This window comes from Perognathus longimembris, chromosome 13, assembly GCF_023159225.1.
Source record: "Perognathus longimembris pacificus isolate PPM17 chromosome 13, ASM2315922v1, whole genome shotgun sequence".
Classification (NCBI taxonomy): Eukaryota; Metazoa; Chordata; class Mammalia; order Rodentia; family Heteromyidae; genus Perognathus; species Perognathus longimembris.
In genome coordinates this window covers 63,112,603-63,129,286 of record NC_063173.1, presented here as the reverse complement: position 1 = coordinate 63,129,286, position 16,684 = coordinate 63,112,603, and the positions used below count along the sequence as shown (strand labels likewise).

The window sequence follows — 16,684 nt, the reverse complement described above, 5'->3', positions numbered from 1 at the left end:
AGAGAGCGGCGCTCGGGGCCTGAGGCGGCTGTGGTGAGGCGGCTCCGCGCTCCCGGGCTGCTCCGAGTCGGCCCGCGGCGGACCTCCGAGGGCTCGACGCCGCCCGCCGGCGCCCGCGTTCCTCCCCGCCGGTCGCCGAGGCCGCTCCGGGGTTGCGAGGATGCCGGCCGTGTCCAAGGGGGACGGGATGCGGGGCCTGGCGGTCTTCATCTCCGACATCCGCAACTGTGAGTGTCCGGCGCCCGGCGGGCCTGGGCGGGGGCGCGGACCCCGCGGCGGGGCCCGGGGCCGGGGCCGGGGTCGGGGCGGCGCGCTCGTCGGGGCGCGGGGTGCAGGTCCCGCGGCGAGGCGGGGTCTGGCGGGCGGCCGTGCGGCGGGAGGGTGGGCGCCCCGGGTGCAGGCCGGGCGGGCGCGGGGCTGGCACCGGGGGTGCGGGTCGGGCGGCGGGCGCGGGGGCGCGGGGGCGCGGACCCGGGCGGGGTGGGTGCGGGCGGCCGCCGCCGCCGCCGGGCTGGCGTCCGGTGGGCGCTGAGGCCCGGCGGGGGCGCGGGGGCCGCGGGGGTCCCGGCGTGGGGACGTGGGCAGGGGCGGGGTGTCTGGGGCGTGTGGCACCGCCGAGGGGCTTCCGGCCAGACGCCCCTCCCCAGCATGATGTCATCTCGCTCTTTCTAGTAATGGAGCTTTTAACCCGGCCTCTTCCCAAAGAGCGTCGGCCGGCCGTGCACCCGGGCGGAGGGCCGGTGACCCGGTTCTGGCGGCCTGTTGCGCGCCGATTAGATCTCTCCCGCCGCAGTTAAAGTGACTCATTCCCCGAGGGGACCTGCAGCAGCCGGGTGTGGATGCTGGAAGCTTCGCTCCTGCTCCGGGGTACTCCCATCCAGTGTCGTCGCCCTCCCACCCACTCAGAAGGAGCCACCGGAGGCGAAATGGGTCACGGGGGCGCTTAGGCACCCAGGGACGTTGGTGTGCAGAAACGCCTGGGGGTTATCGGAGACATCCTTTTATTTAGGGAAAGCTACCTGGTGTCCCTGGTGTTTATTGTTATTTTTCCTAGTTATCTAGCAAACAGTTGACTCTGGTGATTTTTTTGTTGCTTTAGGGTTAATGTGTGTATATATATAGAGAGAGAGAGAGGAATCTTGGAACCTCACCTAGTGAGCAGTACTGTTGCCCACTCCTTTAATCTGCTTCCTTTGGTGGGGTGGAGGACTCTGACCCTGAGTCTGTGAGGACTTTAGAGGGGTAGGAGACTGTCTGTCTCTTTCCTTACTCTGCAGAAAAACAGACACTCCTCAGGTCGGGGCTGTACAAGTAGGGCAGCATTCTTTCTTTGGTCTTGGTTTGCCGTGGAATGAAATGTCCCAAACGACAGTATTCATAGTCATGATGCATTTTGAGGAATTTGTGAAGTTATGTTGCTTCTGAAGGGGAATCCTGTAAATGAATGCTTATCCACATAGCTTTGAATTGACTGTGACATCTGTCCTGTTTTTTGGAAAAACAACTATACTGAGCAGGACATTGAGAGTGAAAGCCGTTACCCCACACAACTACTCACCACTTAGAAGACAAGTACTCTGTGTGCCAGGTTCTGTATTTGGCCAGAGGAGCCACACGGGGAAATACTTGGAAAATACTTGGAAAATACTTGCTACCTTGGCATAGCTGTTGGATATGGGTTCTTCTTTGTTGTAGGATCGTGTTCTGTCTTGGAGGATGCTTAGCAGTACTAGATACCTCAGTTGTGACATTGTAAAATGTCCCCTGAGAGTCAGAGTTGACTCTAAGAACCAGTGGTGTGGACCAATGTGCCAGACAGGAGAGGTGCATGATCTTCCCTGAAGGAGCCCCTTCTGTGGCCCCTCCTCAGAAGCGTGTCCCCTCCTTGCCTTTGGAATGGTGTTGTCTTCTCCAGTAGGGCTGTGTAGCCCCCATGTACTGTAAACTCCATAAGTGGGAGCTTGTGTGACTTGTTCTCTAGCATCATCTGTCACACAGTATGTGTGAGAGGTTCAGTCATGAGTAACCCTCAGAAACCTGTGTGAGCCAGAGTCAGAGGTAATCTGAACTTGACTCCTGTGTTGAGGTAAGAGAGTCATTGCCTACCTTTTCTTTTCCTGGCTCTGATTTTTGTGCTTCCTGGTTTCCCATTGTGACAATAAATGATATGAATACTCAGATCCCCAGAGTATAGGGTACTTGATCTGGGCTTCACAATGCTTGATTGTGGCTCTTCTACCAGTCCTAAGACCAGAAGCTACCAGTAACTGAGCCCACGTGTTGATGGATGGGTTTTTAGATGAAGTGTCATTCAAGTGCATTTCAGCTCTGCCTTGTAGCTCCCTTCTTCCATTAGGACCTGTCCTGAGCATGGGAGGGGGGCAGTGGGTAAAGGAGAGATGAACATGTGAGCCATGTTGCTGAGCATCTGCTGGCACATCTGTTTAGTAGTCCACTCTTGGTGTCAGCAGCCACAAACACGCTTCAGCCTTGGAGACGCACGTCATGCTGTGTACTTAGACCTGTAGCTTTATGGCTTAGGTAGCAGGTAACCTCAGGAAACTAACTTGCTCCTTCCCAATCAACTTCAACTAGGACCTGTAAATTTGGTAGTTCAGTGTATGGGAGTTAAGTTAGTTCTCTATGAGTTGTCATTAGAAACATTCTAGCCCTTTTCTCCTAAGCTGATTTTATTTTTGTTAACATCAGTTGTCCAGGGGGTTTTATTTTAACGTCTCCACTTAAGAATACAATGTATTTTGATCAGAGTCACCCCAGTCATCATTCTACCTCTTCCCCCATCACATTTTAAAATATCCTTTTTTTTCCTTCCACTGTCAGGCCTTAAAGTTGGAAACCTTCAGTCCTTTGTTTTGGTCCTCTTGCTCAAGACCGATGCTGTACTACTTGAGCTATGCCTCCAGTCTGGCTTTTTACTGGTTAATTGAAGACGAAGTCTTCTGGACTTTGCTGCCCAGGCTGTCTTCAAGCCTGGATCCTCCAGGTCTCAGCCTTCTGAGTAGTTAGATTGTGAGCCATTGGCATCCAGCAACTGTTTATTATATTGAATGATTATAGGTGCTTTGTTTTGAAATAGTTATAGGAAGTTGTGAAGAAATACATAGGGAATTCCCTGGCATCTTTCATACAACCCTTCCTGCTGTAGACCTCTTACTTAACGATAGGATATTTTCAACAGGGGGAACTGACATTGGTACAGTTCACTAGGGTATTTAGATTTCATTATTTTAGGGTGGCACATGGCAGGTCCAGCAGGCACGAGGCAGCCTGAGCCTACCAGTCTTCTCTGCCTGGGGCCCACCCTGGCCTGGCCTGGCCTGGCCTCGCCTCGGCCTGGCTGGGTGCTTCCTGAGAGAACGTCACTGCTGGCTGGCCAGGAGCACAGATCTGGCCATGGCCAACTTCTAATCAGGCATTTTTCAGGAAGACCAAGTCCATGCTGATGGATGAGCAAGACACACCCTGGTGGAGAGCTGCTCTTCCTAGGCTTGAATGGAGGTGGAGGCTGATGGGAGTGGTGCTAAGATAATTTGCATACGCCTCTGACAAAAACTGAGAAAGATGACCAAAATCGAGGAAGGGGGTCATGCAGGTTCCTCCATGAGCTGCTGTGGGAGGCTTGGTTCCTGGGTTTCAAGGGGTGCATCTCAATGTAGCAACAGTGGACAGTTGCCTGGACAGTCTGCTGCTGGTACCATGAGTCTGGCACCCAAAGCCAAAGAGACCTCTGGCAAACGGAGTGAGCAGCACGTGTACTGGCTTGCAATCCAGCAGCTTCCCACAGACCCCAAAGAAAAGCAATTCCCTATCCTGACATGGGACTACAATGCCAGTAGGGATGTGGTAGAGGAGGAGGAGAATTCCTGCACCTGCTGTGAGTGTCATTATCTACCCTTCTTGCACAGTAACTGAGAAGCAGCTTCAGGAGTTCAGCATCTGCAAGCTTTGCCTAGTGGCCTGGTACTGTGGCTCCCAGTGCCAGCAGAAGGACTGGCTTGCCCATAAGCACTTTCAGGAGAGGAAGCGTCCCTTCTAGCATGAGCTCAAGCCAGAGTGATGACAAGCAGAAGAGCCACTACTGCTGCTGGCTCTTCTGTGGGTACAGCAGAAGTCAGACTAGCAGTTGAACATGGAGGTGCCAAAGAAGCTAGCAGTGGGACCAGAACAATGACCTCGAGACTCCCCAGGGCACATGCAGTTTGTAGGGACAGCTCCCCTCATGTTTTATTTCCCACAGAGACAATGCAAGGAGGAGACTCCCCAGAATCTATTTTTTTTTTTTTTTAACAAGTCCTGGGGCTTGAACTCTGGGCCTGAACTCTGTCCCTGAGCCTGTCTTTGCTCAAAGCTAGTGCTCTACCACTTGAGCCACAGCACCACTTCTGGCTTTTTCTGTTTATGTGGTACTGAGGAATAAAATCCAAGGCTTCATGCATGCTAGGCAAGCACTCTACCACTAAACCACATTCTCAGCCTGGACCTTTCTCATTATTTAAATGTGAATATGTTTGTAAACTCATGTACAGTTTAGATTTTTTGGGGGTGGGAAGGGTGAGGAAGGTTTGAAACTACAAGTAGAATCATTTACTGTAATGTTAACATGCCAAGTGCCACATATCTAGAAATTGTCATGTAGCCAAGCTTCTCTCCTGTACATAGGAGCCCCAAGAAGTGGTCTTTATGTAGAGTTTTGTGTGAAAGGGTAGGGTAGAGGAGTGGAATCCTTAAAAATTAAAAAAAAAATCTATTTACCCTTTCTTAGGGTACTTGGATCATGCTAGGAAAGTGCTGTAAGCCACATCCCCAGGCTCTAGATCTTACTAGTTTACATATGCTCACATGTATGTGCATGTGTGTAATTGCACCATGGTGAGATACATCATCATAAAAGCTTCCTACCAGCCCTTGTAGCCACATCTACTGCTCTATCTCTGGCAACCACTAATGTGTTTTCCAGTTCTGTAATTTTGTGATCTCAAGGTTGTCGTATAAATGGATTTGTACAATACATGACCTCTGGAGATTGGCTGTTTTCCTGCAGTATGGTCCAGTGAGATTCACACAGGCTGTTTTGTTGATTGTCATTGTATTCAAGCAAAGGATTTCAAGAAATAAAAGCATTGCTGGCATTAGGAAAATAAGGATTGTTTATTATTTAGTTATTTAGTTTGCTTTTACACAAGTGATATATGGAAGGATAGTCACATATAACTAAATTAGGGCCATCCCCCATGCTGGGATATGAACCTAGGGCCTCAACTCATGCCAGCTAGGCTAGAGCACTGCCTCTAAGCCACACCCTCAGCCTTAATAGCCCCTTTCTTCCTGCATTGCTGTTATCAACACTAGATTATGGATGGGAGTACTGTATATATATAGACAATTTCTGACTTTGATAGTGATAGTTTGGCTTAATATTTTTTTTTCTTTCAGGGCTTGAACTCAGGGCCTGAGTGCTGTCATTTAGCTTTTGTATTCAAGGCTGGCATTCTACCACTTGAACCATACATAGCTCCACTTCTGGCTTTTTGGTAGGTCATTGGAGATAAGAATTTTATAGAGATCTCAGTTTCTTGAGTAGTTAGGATTACAGGCATGAGCTACCAGCCAGCCACTTACAGTAGCTACCCATCTTCTCATGGATTTATTTGGACATAACCACATCATAACTTGGAGTATCTTTTGTTTTTTTCTTTTTTTTTTTTTTGTCAGTCGTGGGGCTTGAACTCTGGGCCTGGGTGCTGTCCCTGAGCTCTTCAGCTCAAGGCTAGTGCTTTACCACTTAAGCCATAGTGCTACTTCTAGTTTTCTGGTGGTTAATTGGAGATAAAAGTCTCACGGATTTTTCTGCCTGGGCTGGCTTTGAAATGAGATCCTCAGATCTCAGCCTCCTGAGTAGCTAGGATTACAGGTGTGAGCCACTGGCACCTGGCTTGGAGTATCTTCATATACTGTTGAACCTGTCTTATCTAAGCGTTGCAGAATAAGCAGACTGCAGTGGAAGGGGAAATGACAAGTGCTTTGTTATGAAGCAGTAGTGTAACCTTAGGCAGGAAATTGCAAAAATTACCATTTATTCCTTTTGGCTGAGACTGGGGTCTGTGGAGATGAAATGAATCCAGCTGCTCTCAGTTGTGTTTAAAGGCATTGTACCTAATCCCTTCAGGTATTCAAGTGAAGGGAGAAGAGGATAGGTATGCTTAGCAGTTGGTAGAACCAAGTCTTCAATGTTTGTGAAGAAGGGGTGCATTTTTCCTGCTTGTTCAGTGATCAGCTGGCAGGGTGCATGGTGTTGCATTCCATTGCCAACTCTGTTTAGATTGGAATCACACCACTTTGAATTGTACTTTAGTATGATTGAAGTAAAAAAAAGACTTCATTCATAAAATCTCAGTTGTTGTTCATCATAAGTTGAGAAATAAACCATAAATTTAAAATTCTGTTTGTTTCAGTGTAAAAATTAAACATGAAGTTGGTACTTCCATTTTCTTTCATAGTAATACACAGAATCAGATTTTGTCATTCTCTTATTGTCATTATATTTATTTATTCATTCCTGATTTTTTTTTTTTTTTGCCAGTCCTGGGGTTTCATTCCTGACTTTTAAGATAGGATTTTCCTTTGCAACTCAGCTTGCATTTGAACTCTTGATCCCCCTGCCTCAGCCTCTAAAGTGCTGATATTACATATGCTCACCATCACACCTAGTTTTGTTATTGGATACTTATTTTATTTTCTGGTGGAACCAGGGATTGAACTAAGGGTCTCATGCTTGTTGGGCAAACATTCTATCCCTTGATCCATGCCCCCAGTCCTGGATTTTTAAAATAGTCATCTTCAGAGTTAAAAGTCCATTTTGTCTTTTTTGACTGTCTTTTTAAAAAGTGCTGACTTTTAGAAAAGAATGCCCATCTTGCATATTTCCGTTTGCATTCTTCTGCATAATTCATATTTCTTAGAAACTGATGTGGGAAATGTGTGACAGAGTAAGGAGAGAGATGAGGAAGGAAGTCTGCTCCAGTTGGTCTCCTCAGCTGGCCCCATGGTTGCAACTTCCAAGAAGTGCCCACCTCTTTAGCTTTTCTCCCATTCCCACAAAGGGTGGGGTCTCTGTTTCTTTAGTGTCAAGTTAGACTTCCCTGTGGTAGCATCTTCCAGTGTCAGTTATGTAGCATCACTTCTCTTTCCTCTTAGAATGCTGTCCACTGTGCTACTTTTGGCAGCAATATGCATAGGTTGTAGCCACTGTTCTTGGAAAGGACATCTATTTATTGGATTAGGTGGTGTTTCTTTGGTTCTTGAAAAATTAGATGAGTCAGTTTAGAAGGGATTATAAGAGGTATGATACAGAAAACAGTATTTTGAGGAGGTCTTGCACTATTATGAGTAGAGATTTATTACATGGTGTGAACTGAGTAGGAAGGACTTGAGTCCCTTGGAACCAAACATGTCTGCTGCAGGCTCTTGAGCACAAAGCCAACGTCCTTTAGCATCAACTTCTGAATTAATAAGGTTCCAAAAGCTAAGTCTTCTTTTAAGTTTGTAGCAGATTTGCTTGGCAAAAACACCAGACCTGAGCAAGGTGTGGTGGTACACACCTGAAGAGGCAGAGGCAGGGGGCAGGGCATGATGAGTTCAAGGCCAGCCTGGGCTGCATACGAGACCCTGTCAAAACAAAACCAACAAAACAACAACCCCCCAAAGCACCCCAAATACTGCTGGACCTCAGTGCCTTATGCCTGTAATCCTACCTACACTCAGGAGGCTGAGATCTTAGGATCAAGGTGTGAAGCCAATTTCGGTAGAAAATTCTAGTTTTTGAAACTCTTTTCTAACCATCAAAAAGCTGAAAGTGGAGATTTGGCTCAAGTGGTAGAGTGCTAGCCTTGAGCAAAAAAGGTAAGGTAGAGCACCCTAGTCTTGAGTTCAGGCCTATTATGGTCTGTGCACGCTCGCATGAGCACACACGCGTGCACACGCACGCGTCCTGTCTCTACAGGATACTGACCCATTGTGGAGGGCCGGTGGGACAGACACATGCCAGGTACTGGCTTCCTCATAAAGAACAGTTTTTAGTTCTGGAACAGATTTGATCCCATATTTCAGAGAGGGCCTGGTCACTCCGGACCTGTTTTGGTTGAAATGCTAATAGAGTTCCAAGAGGTAGAGCATATCTCTGGTCCCTAAGGTGCCCCCAGTCCAGTTTATCCCATGTCCTTTGTCTTGAATACCTTCTGTACTCAAAACTAGGTTCGTGGGGAGTCATAGGGCATTGGAATGGATGAGATTGGCCCCTGCCCTGATGGACTTCTCTGATTGGAGGTGGGGCTGACCTATGGGACAGCAGAGAAAAACAGTAGAGGCACAAAAGAGGTTTGGAGATCACAAAACCCTAATTCCAAGTTAAACTCAGGAAGGCTTTTTGTTTGTGTATGCCCTTGTTGAGTGGGCATAAAATGAGTGCAAAACAAATAGGCCTGCCTCCTGTCACCCTCTCTCTCTCACTGGTCATCTTTTTTTTTTCTTCTTTATTGTCAAAGTGAATGAAGTACAGAGGGGTTACAGTTTGATATGTAAGGCAAGTACATTTCTTATCCAACTTGTTACCTTCTCCCCACTTACCTCACCCCCTTTCTTTTTAAATATGTTTTTGTTGGTTTAGGGGCTTGAACTCTGGGCCTGGGTGCTGTCCCTTGGGCTCTTCAGCTCAAGGCTATCACTTGAGCCACAGTGCCACTTCTGGTTCTCTGGTAGTTAATTGGAGATAAAAGTCTCATGGAGGAGGGGGTTGGGAATATGGCCTAGTGGCAAGAGTGCTTGGCTGGAATACATGAAGCCCTGGATTCAATTCCCCAGCACCACATATACAGAAAATGGCCAAAAGTGGCGCTGTGGCTCAAGTGGCAGAGTGCTAGCCTTGAGCAAAATGAACCCAGAACAGTGCTCAAGCCCAGGACTGGCAAAAAAAAAAAAAAAAAAAAAAAAGAGTCTCATGGACTTTCTTGCCCCTGCCGGCTTTGAATCGAGATCCTCAGATCTCAGCCTCCTGAGTAGCAAGGATTACAGGCATGAGCCACCGGTGCCTGGCCATCGCTGGTCATCTTTGTAAGCAGTGCTTGCCTTCATGTAAGCAACTCCAGGGTTTGACATTAAAGCTACAGGTTTGGGAACTAGAAAGTTGATTATAGCTGGGTCTTCTGTATTTATATAGCTGGGTCTTCTGTATTGTTTCATTCCTCTTCAGGTGCTGTGTGTGTGTGTGTGTGTGTGTGTGTGTGTGTGTGTGTGTGTGTGCCAGTACCAATCTCGCTTCATGACTTTGGCTTTTGTAGAATTGTTTAAAGTCGGGTATCGTGATACCTCCAGTGATGTTCTTTTTACTTAAAATTGCCTCTGATGTCCTCTTCTCAACTCCTTCTATCACCTAGGCTTTTGATTAAGTTTATATTTTTTCCAATTGTGCTCTTCATTTCAGAATTTCAGTTTGATTTTTTTTCAAGGTTCCCATCTCTTTATTGAATTTCTCTCATATCCTACATTGCCTTTTTTTTTTGGCCAGTCCTGGGGCTTGAACTCAGGGCCTGGGCACTGTCCCTGAGCTTCTTTTTGCTCAAGGCTAGCACTTTACCATTTGAGGTACAGTGCCACTGCTGTCTTTTTCTGTTTATGTAGTATTGAGGAATTGAACCCAGGGCTTAGTGCATGCAGGCAAGCACTACCACTAAGCCACATTCCCAGCTCCCCTACATTGCCTTCTTTAGTTCATTCAGCTGTGTATATTTTCTTGCTGTTTGATTTCTCTTGCAGTTTTGTTCAATATTTCTTGTGTGCTTGAATTTTCCTTGAATTCATCCAGGTTTTTTTTTTTTTGGCCAGTCCTGGGGCTTGGACTCAGGGCCTGAGCACTGTCCCTGGCTTCTTCCCGCTCAAGGCTAGCACTCTGGCACTTGAGCCACAGCGCCGCTTCTGGCCGTTTTCTGTATATGTGGTGCTGGGGAATCGAACCTAGGGCCTCGTGTATCCGAGGCAGGCACTCTTGCCACTAGGCCATATCCCCAGCCCTTATCCAGGTTTTTAAACATCTTTTCCTATATGTCATTAACCAACCTATCATTGTTTTACTGAGCTCATTGTTTGAACTTTCTTTCTCTTCACTATCACTTAATTTCTTTATTGTAGCATTGTTGTGTTTTTTTTTTTTTTTTTGAGGGAGCCATGTTGCTCTGTTTGTTCATGAATTTTGTGATTTTTCTCTGGGATTTATGAATCTGTGGCCAGAACTTGTTGAGATTTCAATCTCCTGTATGTGTCACAGTTGATGGTTTCTTGTGGCTTCATTAAGATGGGATAATACATAGTGAGCTCAGGGGAGAAGGAACACAAAGGCGCAGTGCCTATGTGCCTCTGGTCATATAAAATACTATTTACTGAAATGAGTGCCAGGAAATGGAAAAAAAGAGATGGGGACTGAGAATGTGGCTTAGTGGTAGAGTGCCTGCCTAGTATGCATGAAGCCCTGGGTTCGATTCCTCAGTACCACATGAACAGAAAAGGCCGGAAGTGGTACTGTGGCTCAATGTCAGCTCAAGTCCTGGGACAGGCAAAAATAAAAAGAGATGAGGTGATAGCTGAGTTGAGGTTTATGGATCAGATGGGTGGATTTGGGCTGATGACTAGCCGGCTTCAGTGCTGGAGATGGTATGAGAGGGGCTCTTCTCCACTCTGGGTGAGGACACTTGGTGCTACCAGGCTATTGCAGGTGGTAAGCCACAGCTCCCTGCTTGTGGTAAGTTCTGATGAAGACCAGTCACTGCTACTGCACTGTTCTTTTTTTAGATGGGGTATACTTTGTGAAGCTGGGACTCTCTTCCCTCAGTCTGACAGGCTTTCTTGTTCCTGGGAAGGTTAGTGTTTGGCGGCTCCCTCTGTCCAGCCCAGCCTTCTGCCCCTCAGTTCAAGGAGACTCCTGCCAGAATCCCTTCTCTCAGGCAGGACACTGCTGTATTTTGGTCTGTATGTGGGTTTTTAGTTACCTGAGGTGAGGGAATATCTGGCCCCTGCTTAGGGTATATAAATTTCGGGCAGAGATGTTGAAGTACAGTTATGAAGTTAAGAGAGATTTGAGTTAGAGGTAAGAACATGGGACACTGGTAAAGGTGATGTTTAAAACTGAAGCCTAGGGTTCACTGAGCAAGGATGAGAAGATGTAGGTGCAGGCAGCAGATGGTACTCACTGCCTTTGGGGTACAGTTGGCAGCAGGTTCTATCTCCCCACTCTGTGGGTAAAGATCTGAGCCAGTGCTGCTCCTGAGCACTGGGGCCTGGCCGGCAGACCAGGCTACCGACTACCATGTGCACTAGCTATCCCAAAGTTGTTCTAAGTACTCAGGTGTGATTGGGGAGTGGGGGACTTGCCCTGGGGAGAAGCACAGCCAGTGAGCCTGAGGGCATAGCTAGGAGACAGCTGGGGTTCTGAAGAGCAGTAAGGTTGGGGTGGTGACTGTGGAGGCTGTCTCTGCAGGTCAGGTCAGGTCTAATTCATTATAGCACTCGCGGTGTCCTGTGCAGTCACAAGTGCAGGCACAGTGTGATTCACAGCTCCTGCGTGGGAGTCGCAGGCTGGAGTTGAGAGAGGTGTCTGTAGGACTTGCATGGTGAGGCTTCAGGCTCAGCTGAACACAGCTCCTTTGTGGCAGAGCTTAGGTCTCCTTTCTGCTTGCTATTAGCCCAGAATAGCCTTTGGCCCCAGAACCTGCCTAAATTCCTTGTTTCTTCCATTGGCCCTGGAAAGATCAGTCTAGGCTTGGCCCAGACTTGATCTCTGGCTCCTTCCTCCTCAATGCATCCTTGCTTCCAGCCAGACTTGTGTTTCTTGCCATTTGGGTCGTGCAGCATCATTCCTGCAGGTTTTATTTATTTATTGCCTGTCAGTAGCCCATAGGATCCACTTGCGGAGTAGGGAGGTAAAGTCTCTGGGGATATTATGCATATCTCTGCAGGGTCAGGAGAGATTTTTTTTTTAAAGGTTGATTTATTAATGAAAAACTTTGCTAGTACCTATTGATTTTATTATTATTGTTGTTATTACTTTTTCCAGTACTTGAGTTTGAACTCAGCCTCCCATTGCTCAGCTTGCTTGCTTAGCATATCTTTGCTGCTTTGCTCTTTTTTTTTTTGCCGGTCTTGGGGTTTTAACTCAGGGACTGGGTGCCATTCCTGAGCTATTTTTGCTCAAGTCTAGCATCCTAGCACTTGTGCAACACCAGCTTTTTGGTGGCTGGTCTCAAGGACTTTCCTACCCAGGCTAGCTTCGAATCAAATTGTGATCCTCAGGATCACAGGATTACAGATGTGAGCTGACGTCTGACTTCAGCTAGCTTTTTACTGGTTATTTTTTATTCTTTCTTTATTTATTTTTGCCAGTACTGGGCCTTGGACTCAGGGCCTGAGCACTGTCACTGGCTTCTTTTTGCTCAAGTTTAGCACTCTACTACTGGAGCCACAGCACTACTTCTGGCTGTTTTCTATATATGTGGTGCTGGGGAATTGAACCCAGGGCTTTATGTATGGGAGGCAAGCACTCTTGCCACTAGGCCATATTCCCAGCCCTTTACTGGTTATTTTGGAAACGAAGTCTCACGGACTGTTCTAGCTGGGCTGGCTTTAAACCATGATCTTCTAGATCTCAGCCTCCTGAATAGCTAAAACTACAGGCATAGGCTACCACAGATGTTAATTTCTAAACAGGGTGATCAGAGTTGTCTTGCTGTGAAGATGACAGAGGAGCAAACTTGAAGTAAGTGACACCTTGGGCTAGCAGAAGCTGCGGGAGGAGCAGCAAGCTCAAGGCTATGTGGGGAAAGTGCCCGGAGTTGGAGGAAGCAGCTGGAGCCTCATCTGGTATTGTAAGGCCTGGAAAAAAAATGGGGTTAAGTTAACTCTGAGCATCTTTGAGTAGCTCAAACCTTTTGATGGTGGTGGTATGAAGTGAAGGGTGCAGATGAGCCATAGCAATGAGCAGCGTAGCAGAGGGTCAGGTAGGAAATGTAGGATGGATTTGGGCCAGTTCTTCCAGGGCTGATGGAATGTAGGGGGCTGGTGATCCAGGAAAGGCGTACCATGTGCCACTGCTGAGAGACATGAGCAGCAGTGGTATACACAGGTTGTTTGTGATTTCAGCATGACTGGTGCCTGGTGGGCATGGTCAGAAGCTAGGGTAGAAGCAGATAGGGAAAACCAAAATCAGGTTGAGGTGCTCCATTGTGAGGTGTGGGCTCTGGGGCATTTCAGGCTGGTTGAATGGCTTTTTTATTTCCATTTTTATTAGTGAATTGTCATTTTGAATGTAGAGAATTGTGTGTGTGTGTGTTTGTGTGTGTGCATGTGTGTTATCATTGGGGTTTGAGCTCAGGGATTTTGGCCATCCCTCCCCCCCTCCTCCCAGTTGTGGGACTTAAACTCGGGCCTGGGCGCTGTCCCTGAGCATCTTTTGCTCATATTAGTCTACCACTTGAGATACAGAGCTAATTCTGGTTTTCTGAGTAGTTTATTGGACATAAGAGTCTCATGGACTTTTCTGCCTGGGCTGGCTTTGAATCGGGATCCTCAGGACCCTGGGATTACAGTTTTGAGCCACCAGTGCCTGTCTATCCCTGAGCTTTTTTGCTTAAGGCTAATGCTCTACCACTTGAACCACAACTCTGCTTCTGGCTTTTTGGTGGTTAATTGGAGAGAAGAGTCTCCTGGACTTTCCTGCCTGGACTGGCTTTGAACTGCCATCTTCAGATCTGAGCCACCTGAGTAGCTAAGATTACAGGCATGAACCACTGGCGCCTGGCTTGCTTGGCCTTTTTACTTAAGGTAGGTGCTGTACCTCACGAAACACAACTCTATTTCTGGTATGTTCTGGTTAATTTGGAGATAAGAGGCTCTCCGATTTGTTTGTCCAGACTGGCTTCAAACCTTGCTCCTCAGATCAGCCTCCTATTGAGCTAAGATTACAGGTAGGAGCTACCAAGCCAGGTAGAGAATGGTTTTTAGACTAGGCTTATAGGCATCAAGTCTATTTAAGAAAAGATTGATTGTTTCTCCTGGAGAAGATGTGAAAGAGGACTTCATTACTGACCTTCAGAAATGAGACTCTCAGGGAATACTGTGGATAATTGGGTGCCAAAATATTAGATATCTTAGATGAAATTGACAAGTTTTAGAAATACAATTACTGAAACTGGTTGTAGAAGAAAATGTAAATTACTAACCTAAATTAGTAATTTAAAAAACTTAAGAAAATCTAGGGGCTGGGAATATGGCCTAGTGGTAGAGTGTTTGCCTCGCATACATGAAGCCCTGGGTTCGATTCCTCAGCACCACATATATAGAAAAAGCCAGAAGTGGTGCTGTGGCTCAAGTGGTAGAGTGCTAGCCTTGAGCAAAAAGAAGCCAGGGACAGTGCCCAGGCCCTGAGTTCAAGCCCTAGGACTGGCAACTACCTTCCCCCCCCCCCCCCAAAAAAAAACAACAAAACACACACACACCAAAAAACCCCTTACAAAAGAGGACTGGGGTCATTCATGGCTCAGGTAATAGAGTATCTTGAGTTCCTACCCCAGTATGCTGTCAAAACAATAATGGCAACAATAACAGTAAAAGAAAATACAGGTGTAAGTCATAGTGACTTTGTGAAATGTTTTCTTTTTTTGTCAGTTGTGAGGCTTGGACTCACGGCCTTAAGCATTGTTCCTGCGCTCTTTTGCTCAGGGCTTTACCATTTTGAGCTCCAGTGTCACTTCCAGTTTTCTGGTGGTTAAATGGAGATGAGAGTTTCGTAGATTTTCCTGCTTGGACTGGCTTGAATTGTGATTCTCAGATCTCAGCCTCCCGAGTTACTAGGATTACAGGTGTGAGCCATTGGTGCCTGGCCGAAATGTTTTCTTAGATATGACAATAAAGGTATATGTGATTACTATCAAAATAAATTGGGCATCATTAAAGTAAAAGTATGTGCTTCAAAATAGTATTAATAAGGTAAAGAAGCAACCCAAGAATGAGAGAAAAGTCTTTGAAAATCATATATTTGAAGAAAAACTTTACCTAGAATATTTAAAAAACTCAATGATAAGGCAAATAGCCCAATAATAAAATGTTAGCCAGGTCAGGCAGGCTTGGTGGCACACAACTGTAATCTGTAAATTTAGTACTTGAGAGAGAGGAAGTCTGTGAGTTCAATGCTAATCTGGGATACATAGTGAGAATCTGCCTCAAAAAACAAGCTAGAGGTATGCCTTAAGTAGTGGAGCACTTGCCTAGCAAGACCAAGGCCCTGAGTTCAAACCCTAGGGCCACCAAAAGCAAAAACCAAAACAGAAAACATAAAAATGTTAGGCAGAGTGGGGCTGTGGTGGCTCATTCCTGAAATCCTAGCTACTCAGGAAGTTGAGATCTGAGGATCTTGGTTCAAAGCCAGCCCAGAGTGGAAAGTCTCTGGTACTCCTGCATCCCATAAACTACTCAGAAAAATCATGCTGTGGCTCAAGTAGTAGAGAACTAGCCTTGAGCAAAAGAAGTCTAGGCCCAGAGTTCAAGCTCCAGGACTAGCCTCCCCCACCCCCCCAAAAAAATTAAAAGTTAGGCAGTTGAAGTGGCACAAATCTGTAGTCTAGTGTACTGAGGAGGTTGAGGCAGGAGGTTTAAGAGGTTGAGGCAAGTCTGGGCCACATTGAGACCCTGACTCAATTTTTTTTCCCTAGGGCTGTGAGTGTAATTCAAGATTAAGCACGTTTCTGGCATGCCCATAAGGCCTTGGGTTCAATCTCTAGAACTGCAAAAAAAAAAAAAAAAAGAGAGGGTTTGAATATAGCTCTTCCAAATATTGAGATTAAGAGCCACCAAGAGATGGGTACTGGTGGCTCATGCCTAGAATCCTAGGTAATCAGGAGGCTGAGATCTGACGATCCTGTGGTTTGAAGCCCTGGCAGGAAAGTTTATGAGACGCTTATCTGCAATTAACCAACAGAAAACTGGAAGTGGATCTCTGGCTCAAAGTGCTAGAGCACTAGCCTTGAGCTGAAAAATCCAGGGACAGTGTCTAGGCCCCCAGTTCAAGCCTCATGGCTGATTAAAAAAAAAAAAGAACGAGAAGCTCCAACAAGAAAACCCAAATGGAAACCACAATGAGAGCCTGAGGGTGTATGTAGTACTTAATAATGAACTCCCTATGTAGCCTAGTCTGGCCATAAACTCACAGTCTTCCTGCCTCACTCTTCTAAATACAGCACCACTCTACTGTCTTCGTTTGGTATTTTATAATAACCGGTTGTTGATTCCTGTATTATTTGTTGGAATTTGAGCTGTTCTAGCATACCAATACTGTAGGTGATAAGTTCAACTTGCAGAAGAAATGATTAACCAGCATGTTGCTAAGGAATTAGCTTGATCCCAGAAGCTCAGTCCAAGCCTGTCCCACAGTGTATTCTTTTGATTTACTGAGGCAAATCACAGCGTGCTCTAGCCTCAGCAATGGGTCACTAGTTAGTCATACCACTCCTAAGTCCAGTGTAGGAATTATCTGCTGTATTTCAAATGTAGACATCGCAGGATAGCTAGGGCCAAAATCAGACTGGCAGGCCAGTTATTCTGGCTGGTGCATTACCCTTTTAAACATTTA

The 16,684-nt window shown here is 46.5% G+C and overlaps 1 protein-coding gene and 1 pseudogene across 3 annotated transcripts in view; both read left to right on the top strand.

Moving 5' to 3' along the window:
* Ap2a2 (adaptor related protein complex 2 subunit alpha 2) overlaps positions 1-16,684 on the top strand; it is a 72,427-nt gene continuing 55,743 nt past the window's right edge. For 2 of the 3 annotated variants that reach the window (XM_048361672.1, XM_048361671.1), the window contains exon 1: positions 1-227. In XM_048361672.1, the coding sequence (XP_048217629.1) occupies positions 161-227 (67 nt within the window). In that variant the 5' untranslated portion in view covers positions 1-160. The remainder of the gene's footprint in view (positions 228-16,684) is intronic. The other variant, XM_048361673.1, reaches the window with a different exon arrangement.
* LOC125362748 lies at positions 1,890-4,356 on the top strand (annotated as a pseudogene).